Genomic DNA, 13,754 nt, shown 5'->3' on the forward strand with positions numbered 1-13,754 from the left:
TGATTGATATAAGAAAAATAACTTAAATGTTTCTAAACTAATCCAATATGTAAGTGGTTGGACTTATTGCACATGTTACTGAGATGATTGTTCTAGTTTAGATGGTTTAGGCAAATTGCATTCTGAATGCAGATTATGGGTGATGAAAAGTTCAAATTGTTGACTATCCTCCATATGGCTGGATTCCAATAGGAATGACAAATTACTTCACATCCAGCATATTGTGACTCGCATGTCTGATATGGCCCATGAGCCAGAATCTTCAGACCACAATGTTGGGGGAAAACTTGGCCACAATTAAATGCCTTATATAATGTATGATAATGAAGGGTTTACTTTTAATTCAAACACATTTACTTAGGCAGTCACTTAGTGAAGGCTACAGGACTGAAAAGTAATTAATGAAACATTCATGTGTCTGTCACTAACAAACACAGTCATGGGTAGTCAGTTCTAACGTTCATTAGAAAGGCACCCTGGCAAATATGTAAATAAGGCTTTACACTCTACAGTGTTAAAACAACACTTGAATAATACTGTAACACTACATATGTTATTCCCTAACACTGAGAAAATGTTACAACATCAGCTCTAATAAAGTGTTAATTTAAGTCGGAATTTGTAACACCCACTGTGTTGGGGACTCAACACTCTGGGGGTGTTCTTTATCACACTTTGAAAAGTGTTAGTTTAACGCTATTTCAGTGGGTCAGATATAATTTCTAAGAAAGTGTTCAATTTAACACCGTGGGTCTTACAATTCTGATCTAACGTGCTGTGTAGGCGCTACCTACCAACAAGGATTTACTAAATAATACCAAAAAGCTCCCAACCCTGATCAAAATCAAACAAAACTGTCGTCGAAAGGTGAACACCAGAGAGCTCCGTTCCAGTAGCGAAACAATAGCATACAAAGCAGACGCCTAAACTTGTTCAGCTGTCAATTAAACATACAATAGCCTAATATAACTTCGAAATAAAACGGGTAAAAGTAACCAATACACCAACCAGTTATTACCAAGGCCACTTCGTCCATTTTGCGCAAGTGATCCTATCCATTTTACCCACGCACATTCTGTACATTCAGGAATTAGAATCTCTACCTATGGATTACATGTATGTCTATAAAGAGAGTACTCAATAATAGTTTATTGAAAGCCTAATTAAAAACAATTATTTGCGTGATGTAGGCTATTATCTATGTTGGAACCACGCCCCGTTGCATTGTCAATGTCTCTCCACTTGGGAGAGCTGTAGCCCACCATTGTGAAAGCTAAGGGGATTTCTAACCCACTAACATCTGCCAGGATAACGGGACGAAAGAACACATTATTAAGCCCCCGCCCACCTTCTGCACTTGACAAGTCAAGCCCTCATCACATAGTTGCATCACAGCTCTGCTCACAGACGCACTTGAAAATAAGACCAGTACAACATTTCCCCTGTATCGAAATATAAAGAAGCGAAGGTGTACAATTTGTAAATTACAAAATGTTACAATTCAGGACCTTCGATGCCGAAAAACATCAATTACAGGAGCTCAACAACAGACTGGGCCAGTACCTGTCAAGAACGAAGCAGTTGGAGCATGAAAATGCAATCCTGATAACTGAAATAAACAAGAGAAGACAAGATAAGACGGTGGAATGGGACAACACATGTATGGCCGAAATGCGGGATCTGAGGAGAACGGTGGGGCAACTATCCTTCGAGAAGTCCCGAGCCGAGATGGAACGAGAGAAGTTAAGGCAAGAGTTTCAGATGTTACAGTCTATGTGCTGTGAGGAGCAGGTGGTAGGCAAAGACATTGATGGAGAGATGAAAGGTTGCGAAAAGCAGCTTCAAAAAGCTCAACAGACTAATGGGGCACTTGAGGAACGTCTGTTCCAGCTTGAGAACGAGTGCAGATTTATTGAGGTTGCGCACAGACAAGAAATGACCAAGCTCCAGAACCAGGTCCATTCACGACCTAATGTTACCAAAATGTATCATGGCCCTCCGGCAGTCTCGATGGAAGATATGCAACAGTACGCCCTCAGCCTGTCCGATGGATGGATGGACACCTTCGAAATGTATCGAAGGAAGGTCGAAGAAATGGAGGACTCAATCAAAGCCGACCAGATGAGGCTGCATGATCTCCAAAGGGAAAAGATACATTATGCCGCAGAGTTTGACAAATTACGCAAAGAGGCTGACACGCACGGTCAGATTCAAATACACCTGGAGGAACAGCTCATAGACATGCAGGAGAACTTCCATGGGGACATCACCAAGTATCAGGTGAGAAAATTGGGTTTGCAACCCATGTTACTTTAGACATCACTCTCTGTGGTTCATGCTGTTTTTTCTAGAAGAGTTAAAAAAATGCAATACGTGTGTTATTTTTGGTTCTGTTCATGGATCATAAAATGTATTTCTTGAACGTGATGGGTGCTGCGCACAGATTGCCCAGCCTTTCCATGAGAGCTGACCACCTCCTCCTCTAGGTGCCACACCCACGATCTGACGAGAAAGAGCAGCTACCCCAACATCCACAATGTGTTTTTTATAGCTCATTATCATATTTTATATCATTATGCATAATTATTATGATGACAGATCTTTATATAAATTATAGTGTTTGGTAATGTCAAAATTAAAATAAAAAAATGAAAATGAAAATGACTGAACTAATTGATCAGCTATGTCTTCACTGATAATGTTCACAGTACGCTGTATGCTTTCAAAGTTATGTTAAACTACACAAAATATGCATACTTGATTAAATTAGTGAAACAGCAGAGGCCACTCTTGCTCAGGTGCTCGTGCACCTCAATCACCAATCATATTGGCCCACAGGAATTAAACAGAGGGGCAAAGGTTACTGCAGGAGCTGTGGAATTGATACATGAGCCACACCTCCTTGTGGTTCAGAAGTATCACTATCCAACTTGAAGGGTCATGGTACTACTTTGTGATTCTAAATGTGCACAACTACTGCATATAAACTATCATCCGGTGCATGTTCCCTGACCGGCCTGTTTGGACCACAGTGGGGAGTGCCATTCTGTTGTTTCACACCCACTGCCTTCATCCATCCACTTTTATAGATGATATCAACACACAGTCGCTGGTTTTGAAGCAAATAAATCTAGAAAATAATCTCAGGAGCTTTGATTTATAGCCCATGCCATTAAAAGGACTGCCAGAGAAAAATGCATTCTGCACCAGTGCAGTGTTTCAGGACAGACTAAAAGGATTGCATCAGCCACTTAAACCAATTAGCTGATGCAGAGACTAATCCTTAGTGGCCTACTAATGATAGAGCTATACCAAGCAGGTCAATCATTTTTCTCCCATGCACATTTGCAAGGCAACTGCATTGAATTTAAAGGTACGTTATGCATGATATTGTCATAAAACTCTCAAGTCATGTCTAATTGTTAAAAATTATGTTGCAATCCCAAGAAATTAATTGGAAATTGACCCTGACACTCATCCAATGGGATGCCATATTTCACTCTAGGACAGTGAGTGTCAGACTAGATTTAAAGGGACAGTTGTTGAGCTGACTAATTCGTCTGATCTGTTAGAGGGATCACCCATGATTCATCCAGTCCATCCTCCTTCTCCTTTAAATGAGAGGTAACAGTGAACTAGAGCTCACCAGCTTGTAGTCCTAAAAAACAGAAGTGAGTTATATCTGGTTCATTCAGCCATTCCTATGGGGAAAATTAATGGGAAAGGAATGGAGTTTTGTGATAACCTCAAACCTTATTTTTGGCTTTTAACACAGGCTTACATGCTGACCACACCGCTCGCGCTCGTGCACCGTCGCGCGCATGTTGATTTTGTCCACCTACACCAGACACGATCAGGACACGCAGGTTGAAATATCAAAACAAACTCTAAACCAACTATATTAATTTGGGGACAGGTTGAAAAGCCAACATTTATGGCAATTTAGCTAGCTAGCTTGCTGTTGCTAGCTAATTCGTCCTGGGATTTAAACATTGGGTCATTATTTTACCTGAAATGTACAAGGTCCTCTACTCCAACAATTAACCAACAGATAAAAGGGTAAACCGAGTTTGTTTCTAGTAATCTCTCCTCCTTCAGGATTCTTCTTCTTTGGACTTTAAGGTGCATTACCACCACCAACTGGACTGGAGTGTGGACCTCAGTTCATCTTTCAATCACCCACGTGGGTAAATGCTCCTAAAAACCAATGAGGAGATGGGAGAGGACGGACTTGTAGCGTGTTAAGCGTCACAAATAGAACCAAGTTCTATTTTAGCACCTGGCTACGCAGACGCTCGTTGACACGTGTGAGCAGTGTGGGTGCGTGCAGTGTATGGGTGTGGGTGTGCTCGTTGACACGTGTGTGGGTGTGGGTGCGAGCAGTGTGTACATTCATTTTGCAACGCTCGCGCGAGTCAGTTAACATGACCTTTAGGAATTATGAATCCTTTATGTGCTAGTTTTGATTACATAATTGCTTCAAAATTCACAAAAAGTGACATTAGCTGATGAAGATGATCTACTAGAACAAAACATATAAGGCTCAGACACACCAACAGCGTTTGCTGGCCGAGAGTACTTAGCACCCCTGAATGTAATTTGCGAACCGAGTGCACACCAATTTTACATGTAGAATTGCGTGAAAAAATGGCGTCAGTCAGATGTCTACAGCGGGTGGTCCCTAAAACACAGCACGCTGAACAAACACTAGATCCACATTCGGTGCAATGTGTTTTAGATCTCTTAAGCCTGTGTTTACCACAGACCTTATTTTTCGGCATTTATCAAAATAACTACAAAAAATCCATTCATTTCCCCATAGTCTTTGGCCGACAAGCCATGGCGAAGTTAGCCCCCGTTAGTGCATACAAAAAGACGGCATTACTATTGCTCTCTCTAGGAAAGGTGTCTCAAGGGCCTTGAAACAGGTGCACAACACAAACAGCACTGCTAAAGTTCACCCTAACACGCTCAATACAATTGAATCGGTTACCTACTTAGGGATAAACAAGGAGGGTCAGATGGTGAACCAAATACTATTGAAACTGACAAGTAGTACAATGCATTATCATATAGGTACTGTAGAGGGACAAATCTGGACAGTAATTTGTGACCTGAAAGATGTCTTTATATTCATACTCAGGGCACCATCTCTTATCTGAATTCCCTATACCTGATATTGCAATGAACAAAATAAATGTAGACCATCCCTATAATTATAGTCTCATAGAAGTATGTTAGAACAGGATAGAAGGGAATGTACAGGTTCACAATTCTATTCCATTGTCTCTTTGCAGGTGATTATTGATGAATTGGAGAGGGAGCGGGAAATGTTGGCCAACACCATGGCAGAAAAGGTCAGAGACCACCAGGAGCTCCTGCAGGTCAAGATGGATCTGGGCATGGAGGTGGCTTACTACAGGTAGATCTTCTTATGCTCTGGTTAGGCCTTTCTGAGTACAATAGAGCCCACTATGGAGACTTTTAGTAGAAATGAGCAAATGCTCTGCTGCCTTCCCATTTGGCAGGGGCACTTAGCATTCCTCCACACAGCCTTTACTTATATTAACTCCTGATGTTATCCACATTGTGATATCTGTAGGGATATTTTGGCTCATTTGTTATAGTTTGGTTTTAGGTGAACAGGGAATATATGCTTTTCATATCTCTGTTAGAAAAAAGTGTTCAAAAGTGGTTATTACTTGTGAGATGTCAACCTGTTGAGCCCTGATATGACAATGCCAGACTATTTCTGTCACTACAATTCCCATTGGTCACAGTGGATCACTTCAAGAACACTTCAACATTATCATAAGAGAGACTACTTTAGTCCCACAGCATAACTATGATCGATGCACATGGTTATTTATATAAAGCAATGACATTTAATGATATTGTTTTTACCCATTGTCCAGAGTTCTTTCAGAAATTGAATACGAACACTGGTCTCTTTTCGGTCTGCTCCGGAGTCTCTTTTCATTTCTCCTGGTCTGGGGCCTATTTCAAGGCTATTTTTTACAGACAATTCCCTGGTCTCCCGAGACTCTGAATTGAGCTCTCTTGTAGTAGGCCTACTTAGGGTGACACATCTGCACTTTGTTTACAATATTTGCAATAAATGAAATGTCTTCCTTGGAGAGGTAGTGGGAAAGCTGGTATGTATGTTAGAGTACGTGCCGATTAACACATTAAGATCTATAGTAGAGAGTAGACAGCGGTGCATTGTAGCTGTTATTTTTACATTAGCCTTTTGTGAGGCACACCATGGACTTTCAGAGCGGTTATAGCTTCAGAAAAGTATCCTATGGTAGATTTGGTTTCCAAAACTTGTTTTGTGGAGCCAATGCTTTGCCGAGGTATGTGAGCTGGTCAACGTTACTGGTACAATGTCTTTGTTGTTAATGTCTTTTGGTCTGTTGTAGTAAAGTTTGTTGTTGACCTGCTCTTTTCTGTATATGGCCAGGTCCATAGGTTGTGTTTATCGTCTGGTAGCTTACCTCTGTGTTTGATTTGAGGTTTGAGATGGCAGGGCAGGATGATCAGCATTCTCCTATGAGGTGATTGTAATTGTATGAAAACAAACCAGTGCTTCATTTTGAAGAAGCAATATTGCTCTAAGAATGCAAATCCAATCATGTCATTACCATGTATTTATCCTTGGTTTTAATGCCCTTTTGTTTTTGTTTTTCTATAGGGCACTTATTGAAGGAGAGCATCAGCAACATCTGCAGTCAAGAGAAAGAGTCCTAGGTATTGTACATTATTTTCAAATAAGTCATGCTTTTGGCTGGGAAATTTGTGTTACTATACACTTGACAGTAAAATTACATGTTTCAAATGTTTCAATAGGTGACATCCTATTGGTAGCAATATTTTTTTTAACTCAATTACACTAACTATGTATACAGTGCATTTGGAAAGTATTCAGACCCCTTGACTTTTCCCACATTTTGTTTTGTTACAGCCTTATTCTAAAATGGATTACATTTTTAAAATCCTCATAATTTCCCCATAATGACAAAGTGAAAATAGGTTTTTAGAAATGTTTGCAAATGTATTAAAAATAAAAAACAGACATATGTCATTTACATAAGTATTCAGAACCTTTAATATGAGACTTGAAATTGAGCTCAGGTGCATCCTGTTTCCATTGATCATGTTTCTACAACTTAATTGGTGTCCACCTGTGGTAAATTCAATTGATTGGACATTATTTGGAAAGCCACACACCTGTCAATTTAAGGTCCCACAGTTGACAGTGCATGTCCGAGCAAAAACAAAGCCAGGTTGAAGGAATTGTCCTTCGTGCTCCGAGACAGGATTGTGTCCAGGCACAGATCTGGGAAAGTGTACCCAAACATTTCTGCAGCATTGAAGGTCCCCAAGAACAGAGTGGCCTCCATCATTCTTAAATGGAAGAAGTTTGGAACCACCAAGACTCTTCCTAGAGCTTGGCCGCTCAGCCAAACTGAGCAATCAGGGGAGAAGGACCTTGATCAGGGAGGTGACCAAGAACCTGATGGTCACTCTGACAGAGCTGCAGAGTTCGTCTGTGGAAATGGGAGAACCTTCCAGAAGGACAACCATCTCTGCAGCACTTCACCAATCAGACCTTTATGGTAGAGTGGCCAGACGGAAGCCACTCCTCAGTAAAAAGCACATGACAGCCCGCTTGGAGTTTGCCAAAAGACACCTAAAGGACTCTCAGACCATGAGAAACAACATTCTCTTCAACATTCTCTTCTCTGAACTTTTTTGGCCTGAATGCCAAGCATCATGTCTGGAAGAAACCTCAAACCTGGCACAATCCCTACAGTAAAGCATGGTGGTGGCAGCATCATGCTATGGGGATGTTTTTCAGCGGCAGGGACTGGGAGACTAGTCAGAATCGAGGGAAAGATGAACGGAGCAAAGTACAGAGAGATCCTGCTCCAGAGTGCTCAGGACCTCAGACAGGGGCGAAGGTTCACCTTCCAACAGGACAACGACCCTAAGCACACAGCCATTACAAAGCAGGAGTGGCGTTGGGACAAGTCTCTGAATGTCCTTGAGTGGCCCAGCCAGAGTCCAGGGGCCTCATTTATAAAAAATGTTCTTAGATTTATACTTGAACTTAGTCATAAGATAATTTCTGACGGTGTGCTTACGTTTGATTCATTAAAGATACTGAGCATAAAAAACCTTGCTTACACAGGTTCTAAGAAGCCCATTTGTAACTTACGTACCTGTGATCTATGAATCTCAAATTAACTTAAAATTGACGGCACCTGAAAATGTCTTACAATCAGTGATTTCCCCTCATAGAATGCTAGCACAAATTAGGGTTTAGTCAGGAATAGCCATGGACCAAAAGAGAAAAGCGAACTTTTTGGAAGACGAGATCACGGCGATGGTAGAGGAGATTGAAGACAGGCAACACGTATTATTCGGTGTACTAAATAGTGGGTTGACAAACAAAACCAAACAGGTAGTTCGGGAGTGTGTCGCCGCTGCAGTAAACAAGGTGGGGCAGCAAGACAGAACTGTGGCTGATGTGAAAAAAAAATGGTATGACCTTAAACTGCAAGGGGAAAAAATAATAGCCCTACATAACTAGTAGGAAAGTCACTTACGTCAAGTCTAGACTTGCGTAGAGATAAGATCATTTCCAGGTCAAAGTAAGGTTTTATAAATAACTACTTATACATGGTTTTCTGCGTAAGTCATACTTAAGATCAACATTGATCGTAAGTCTGTTTTATAAATGAGGCCCCAGACTTGAACCCGATGGAACATCTCTGGAGAAACCTGAAAATAGCTGTGCAAAATAGCTACGCTCCCCATCCAACCTGACAGAGCTTGAGAGGATCTGCAGAGAAGAATGGGAGAATCTCCCCAAATACAGGTGTGCCAAGCTTGTAGCGTCATACCAAAGAAGACTCAAGGCTGTAATCAATCGCTGCCAAAGGTGCTCAACAAAGTACTGAGTAAAGGGTCTGGATACTGATGTTAATGTGATATTTCAGTTTGTTATTTTTTATAAATGTGCTACGTTTTCTAAAAAACTGTTTTTGATCTGTCATTATGGGGTATTGTGTGTAGATAGATGAGGGGGGGAAAAACAATTTAATCTATTTTAGAATAAGGCTGTAACGTAAAACATTCAAGGGGTCTGAATACTTTCCAAATACACTGTGGGTGGGCATATGCCCTCCCACGCCCACCCATGGCTGTGCCCCTGCCCAGTCATCTGAAATCCATAGATTAGGGTCTAATTTATTTATTTCAATTGACTGATTTCCTTATGTGAACTATAACTCAGTAAAGTCAGTGAAATTATTGCATGCTGCGTTTATATTTTTGTTCAGTATATATACACACACACACACACACACACACACACACACACACACACACACACACACACACACACACACACACACACACACACACACACACACACACAGTACCAGTCAAAAGTTTGGACACACCTACTCATTCAAGGGTTTTTCTTTATTTTTACTATCTTCTACATTGTAGAATATTAGTGAAGACATCAAACTATGAAATAATACATATGGAATTATGTAGTAACCAAAAAAGTGTTAAACAAATAAAATATATTTTATTTTAGATTCTTCAAAGTAGCCACCCTATGCCTTGATGATGCCTTGAACACTCTTGGCATTCTCTCAACCAGCTTCATGAGGTAGTCACCTGATATGCATTTCAATTAACAAGTGTGCCTAGTAAATTTGTGATATTTCTTTCCTTCTTAATGCGTTTGAGCCAATCAGTTGTGTTGTGACAAGGTAGGGGTGGTATACAGAAGATAGCCCTATTTGGTAAACGATCAAGTCCATTCAATTTAGTGGATTCGGCTATTTCAGCCACACGCGTTGCTGACCTCTACAAGGTGTCGAAAGCATTCCACAGGGATGCTGGCCCATGTTGACTACAATGCATCCCACAGTTGTGCCAAGTTGGCTGGATGTCCTTTGGGTGGTGGACCATTCTTGATACACACAGGAAACTGTTGAGTGTGAAAAACCCAGCAGCGTTGCAGTTCTTACCAAACCCCATTCAAAAGGAACTAAAATCTTTTGTTTCGCCCATTTACTCTCTGAATGTTACACATACACAGTCCATGTCTCAAATGTTTCAAGGCTTAAAAATCCTTCTTTAACCTGTCTCCTCCCCTTCATCTACACTGATTGAAGTGGATTTAACAGGTGACATCAATAAGGGATCATAGATTTCACCTGGATTCACCTGATCATTATATGTCATGGAAAGAGCAGGTGTTGTTAATGTTTTGTATACTCAGTGTATATATGCAGTGATAACCATTTCCCAATTTATTTATGTAAAGGATTTTTAATCATATTAATTTGGTCCTTAACTCTCTACCTCAGATATTAAGATGAGGCCTCCACAACACTACAAACCAAGAGTTTCCACCTCAGCCAGACAAGATGTAAGGAAGCATCTGGATGTGAGATACATGGAACCAACCTCAAGCTTGAGAAGATCACCTGTTCCATCTCAGTATGGTCGCACCAGTCCTTCCAGGGTCATACCTATCTCAGTCACAGGCAGCAGCTACAATAGGAATCAGAGTCCTGCAGCCAGAAGGGACATGGTCTCGTTCACTAAATCCCAGTCTGCATCCTCCAGCTCTTCATCCTCTACTATTAAACCTGTGGCCCAGAGTACCAACAAGAAGAATGTAGATGCTCAGAAAAAAGTTGTGGAGGAGAGGAGTGTGAGAATCAAAGAGGTGTCACAACACTCAGCTAAGGATTCTCTCGACCATTCTCGAGGAACAGCAAACAAGTCCAGTCCCATTGCCTCACCCACTGCTGACATCAAATCAGTGAGAATAGTGTCACCACCAATGATGAGTCTGAGCAGAAACATGGAGGAGGACAGCAAAAAGAAAGTAGAGAGGCAGGTTGAAAGAGAGGTGAGAGGAGATGTATTTCATCTTCAGAATGTCAAGATGCATGCCAAAGAGGGCAGCGTTGCAGGCACCACAACAAGTGATGAGATGGTCCTAGACTCTGTGTCTATGGAAGAACTTATTGATAAGGTCATGAAACCTGCTGGTTTTGATCGAATGGTCTGCAGCTCATCTCCAGACTCCAAAATCACTTACCATGTGGAGAAAACGGAGCAGGAGGACGGGTCAACAAAGACACAGATTATCCTGGAGTCCAAGGTCCAGGAGGAGCTGGATATGTCAGAGGACTCTGCACTGGAAGAACTGCTCAGCAAGGGAGTGAAACACGTGTCACTGGAGGATATCAAGGGCAGTGAAACAGGAAACATGATTCAGAACCTGCTCAGCCTTGGGCTGCATGGAGGAGAGGACATGGAAAACAAGTCTGTCAATGTGGAGATCATTGAGGAACCAGTGGAGGGTTACAGTGACGAGGAGTACGAGTTTGAGGAGAAGTCCACTCCCAAGTTCTTCGAGCCCTCTTCAATGTTCTTCCAGATTGAAGAACTAGAGAATGACCCCCACGGCACCAAATACCATGAGAGTGTTGATGAAGTAATGAAAACCTCCATGACAGATGAAAACTATGGCAGGAATGATGGATCTGTGAAGGTCCAAGAAGACTCCAGAGATAGTGAATCTCCATACTACAGCCACGACCAAGAGTCTCAAGAGTATTTTGTCTCTACACCTGATGCCAATCTGTCAGAGCCTGAGGAGGGTGGTGGTATTGCATCATATGGACATTACGGAGTGGTGGACGACCTTTCAGATGAAAGGTACTACCAGGATGAGGGACTCTCAAAGAACAGAATGTTTGTTGAGGAAAGCGATAGTTGCAGACCTGCATCAGACAGCCTGTACATAAAGGGTGACCACTCCTTGGCGCGAGAGAGTTTCCCTGAGTGCATTATTGAAGAGGAGACCATTCATGTCTCCCCCACAGTACAGGAGTCGATGCTTGGATACTTGAGAGAGGAAACTCTGGACCCCAAAGAACAGCTGAGGGGAGCCCTAGAGCAGCTACAAGGAACAGTGTCAGGGAGCCTGAAAGAAGAGTTGGCGCTCTTCACAAGAGGCGGCAGTGATAGTCCTCAGAACATATCTGTGGACATCAAGAAAGTACACCAGTCCTCCGATAACGGAACCACGACTATCGTGGCAGAGCTCAAGAGCTCAACAACCCTGGAGGACTCTGGGCTGCTGGAGGAGCAGGGGGATGATGTATCTGAGGAGCAGATCATGGCGGCTCTACGCTCCTCCAACTCCGGCCTTGGAGCAGAGGGAGGATACACCCTGGACACAAATGAGATGGGCTGGGTGACTAGCAATGAGGGACAGGGAGGAGAGTTCACGACTGAAGTCACTGAGAAGCACATCAAGCTGGGGCCATCAGAGAAGTCCTTTTCCTTCCAGATGGATGTGAATAACGGTCAAGGACAGGATCCCCCACTGAAGGTCACTCATGAGAAAAGAGTTGCCACAGTCTATCTTGAATCTAATGAAGATGAGATCTGATTCAAATTAGATCATTTTATTACATTACTCCCCATATTAAGCCACACACCAGTCAATCAGTTGCAATGAACTGTAAGGTGACGTCATTAGTTGTGACTCATAAATTGCTATGCCTACAATCATGGTAAGAATACAAATTATAGCCACTGCCTGTATATCAAAAAGTTAAATAGCATTGGTTACCCATTTTCACACTGCTCTCTGCTTCCCTTTGAGAATATGTTATATTAATTTCCTGCTAGATACACTCCTCTATTTATTTATACAGTGAAGCTAAAACATTAATTTGGCTCTATACTTCAGCATTTTGAATTTGAGATCAAATGTTTTATATGAGGCGACAGTACAGAATATCACCGTTAATTGAGGGTATTTTCATACATTGTAAGTAAGCATTTCACTGTAAGGTCTACACCTGTTGTATTCGGCGCATGTGACTAATAACATTTTATTTGACATATCTGTTTTACCATTTAGAAATGAATGCACAGGGCCTCCCGGGTGGCGCAGTGGTCTAGGGCACTGCATTGCAGTACTAGAGGCTCTGTCTCGGGCGACGCACAGGTTAGGGAGGGTTTGGCCGGTAGGGATATCCTTGTCTCATCGCGCTCCAGCGACTCCTGTGGCGGGCCGGGCGCAGTGCGCGCTAACCAAGGGGGCCAGGTGCACGGTGTTTCCTCCGACACATTGGTGCGGCTGGCTTCCGGGTTGGAGGCGCGCTGTGTTTAAGAAGCAGTGCGGCTTGGTTGGGTTGTGCTTCGGAGGACGCATGGCTTTCGACCTTCGTCTCTCCCGAGCCCGTACGGGAGTTGTAGCGATGAGATGAGATGAGTTGTAGCGAAGATAGTAATTACTAGCGATTGGATAACACGAAAATTGGGGAGAAAAGGGGATACAAATAAAAAAAATAAAAAAATAAAGAAATGAATGAATGCACTTCATGTATCGTCCGCCCATTTGAAGGTGTCATAAGTAATTGGACAAATGCACTTATAGTGTATTAAATGTAGTCAAATGTAGTCAAGTATTTGGTCCCATATTCCTAGCACGCAATGACTACATCAAGCTTGTGACTCTACAAATTTATTGGATGCATTTGTTTCGGATTATATGTTGTGCCCAATAGAAATTTATGGTAAATAATGTTATGTCACTTTTATTGTAAATAAGAATACAATATGTTTCTGAACACTTCTACATGAATGTGGATGCTACCGGGATGTTGGATAATCATGAATGAATCGTGAAACATGCT

The 13,754-nt window shown here is 42.0% G+C and overlaps 1 protein-coding gene across 1 annotated transcript; it reads left to right on the forward strand.

Annotated features, from left to right (window-relative positions):
• Positions 1–1,437: 1,437 nt before the first annotated feature.
• On the forward strand, positions 1,438–12,823 carry synm (synemin, intermediate filament protein). Its single transcript, XM_039016885.1, has 4 exons — positions 1,438–2,280; positions 5,298–5,422; positions 6,695–6,774; positions 10,395–12,823. The coding sequence occupies exons 1-4, from the start codon at positions 1,492–1,494 to the stop codon at positions 12,497–12,499; spliced, it is 3,099 nt and encodes a 1,032-aa protein (XP_038872813.1). The 5' UTR covers positions 1,438–1,491; the 3' UTR covers positions 12,500–12,823.
• The last annotated feature ends 931 nt before the right edge of the window (positions 12,824–13,754 follow it).

Source organism: Salvelinus namaycush, chromosome 21, assembly GCF_016432855.1.
Source record: "Salvelinus namaycush isolate Seneca chromosome 21, SaNama_1.0, whole genome shotgun sequence".
NCBI lineage: Eukaryota > Metazoa > Chordata > Actinopteri > Salmoniformes > Salmonidae > Salvelinus > Salvelinus namaycush.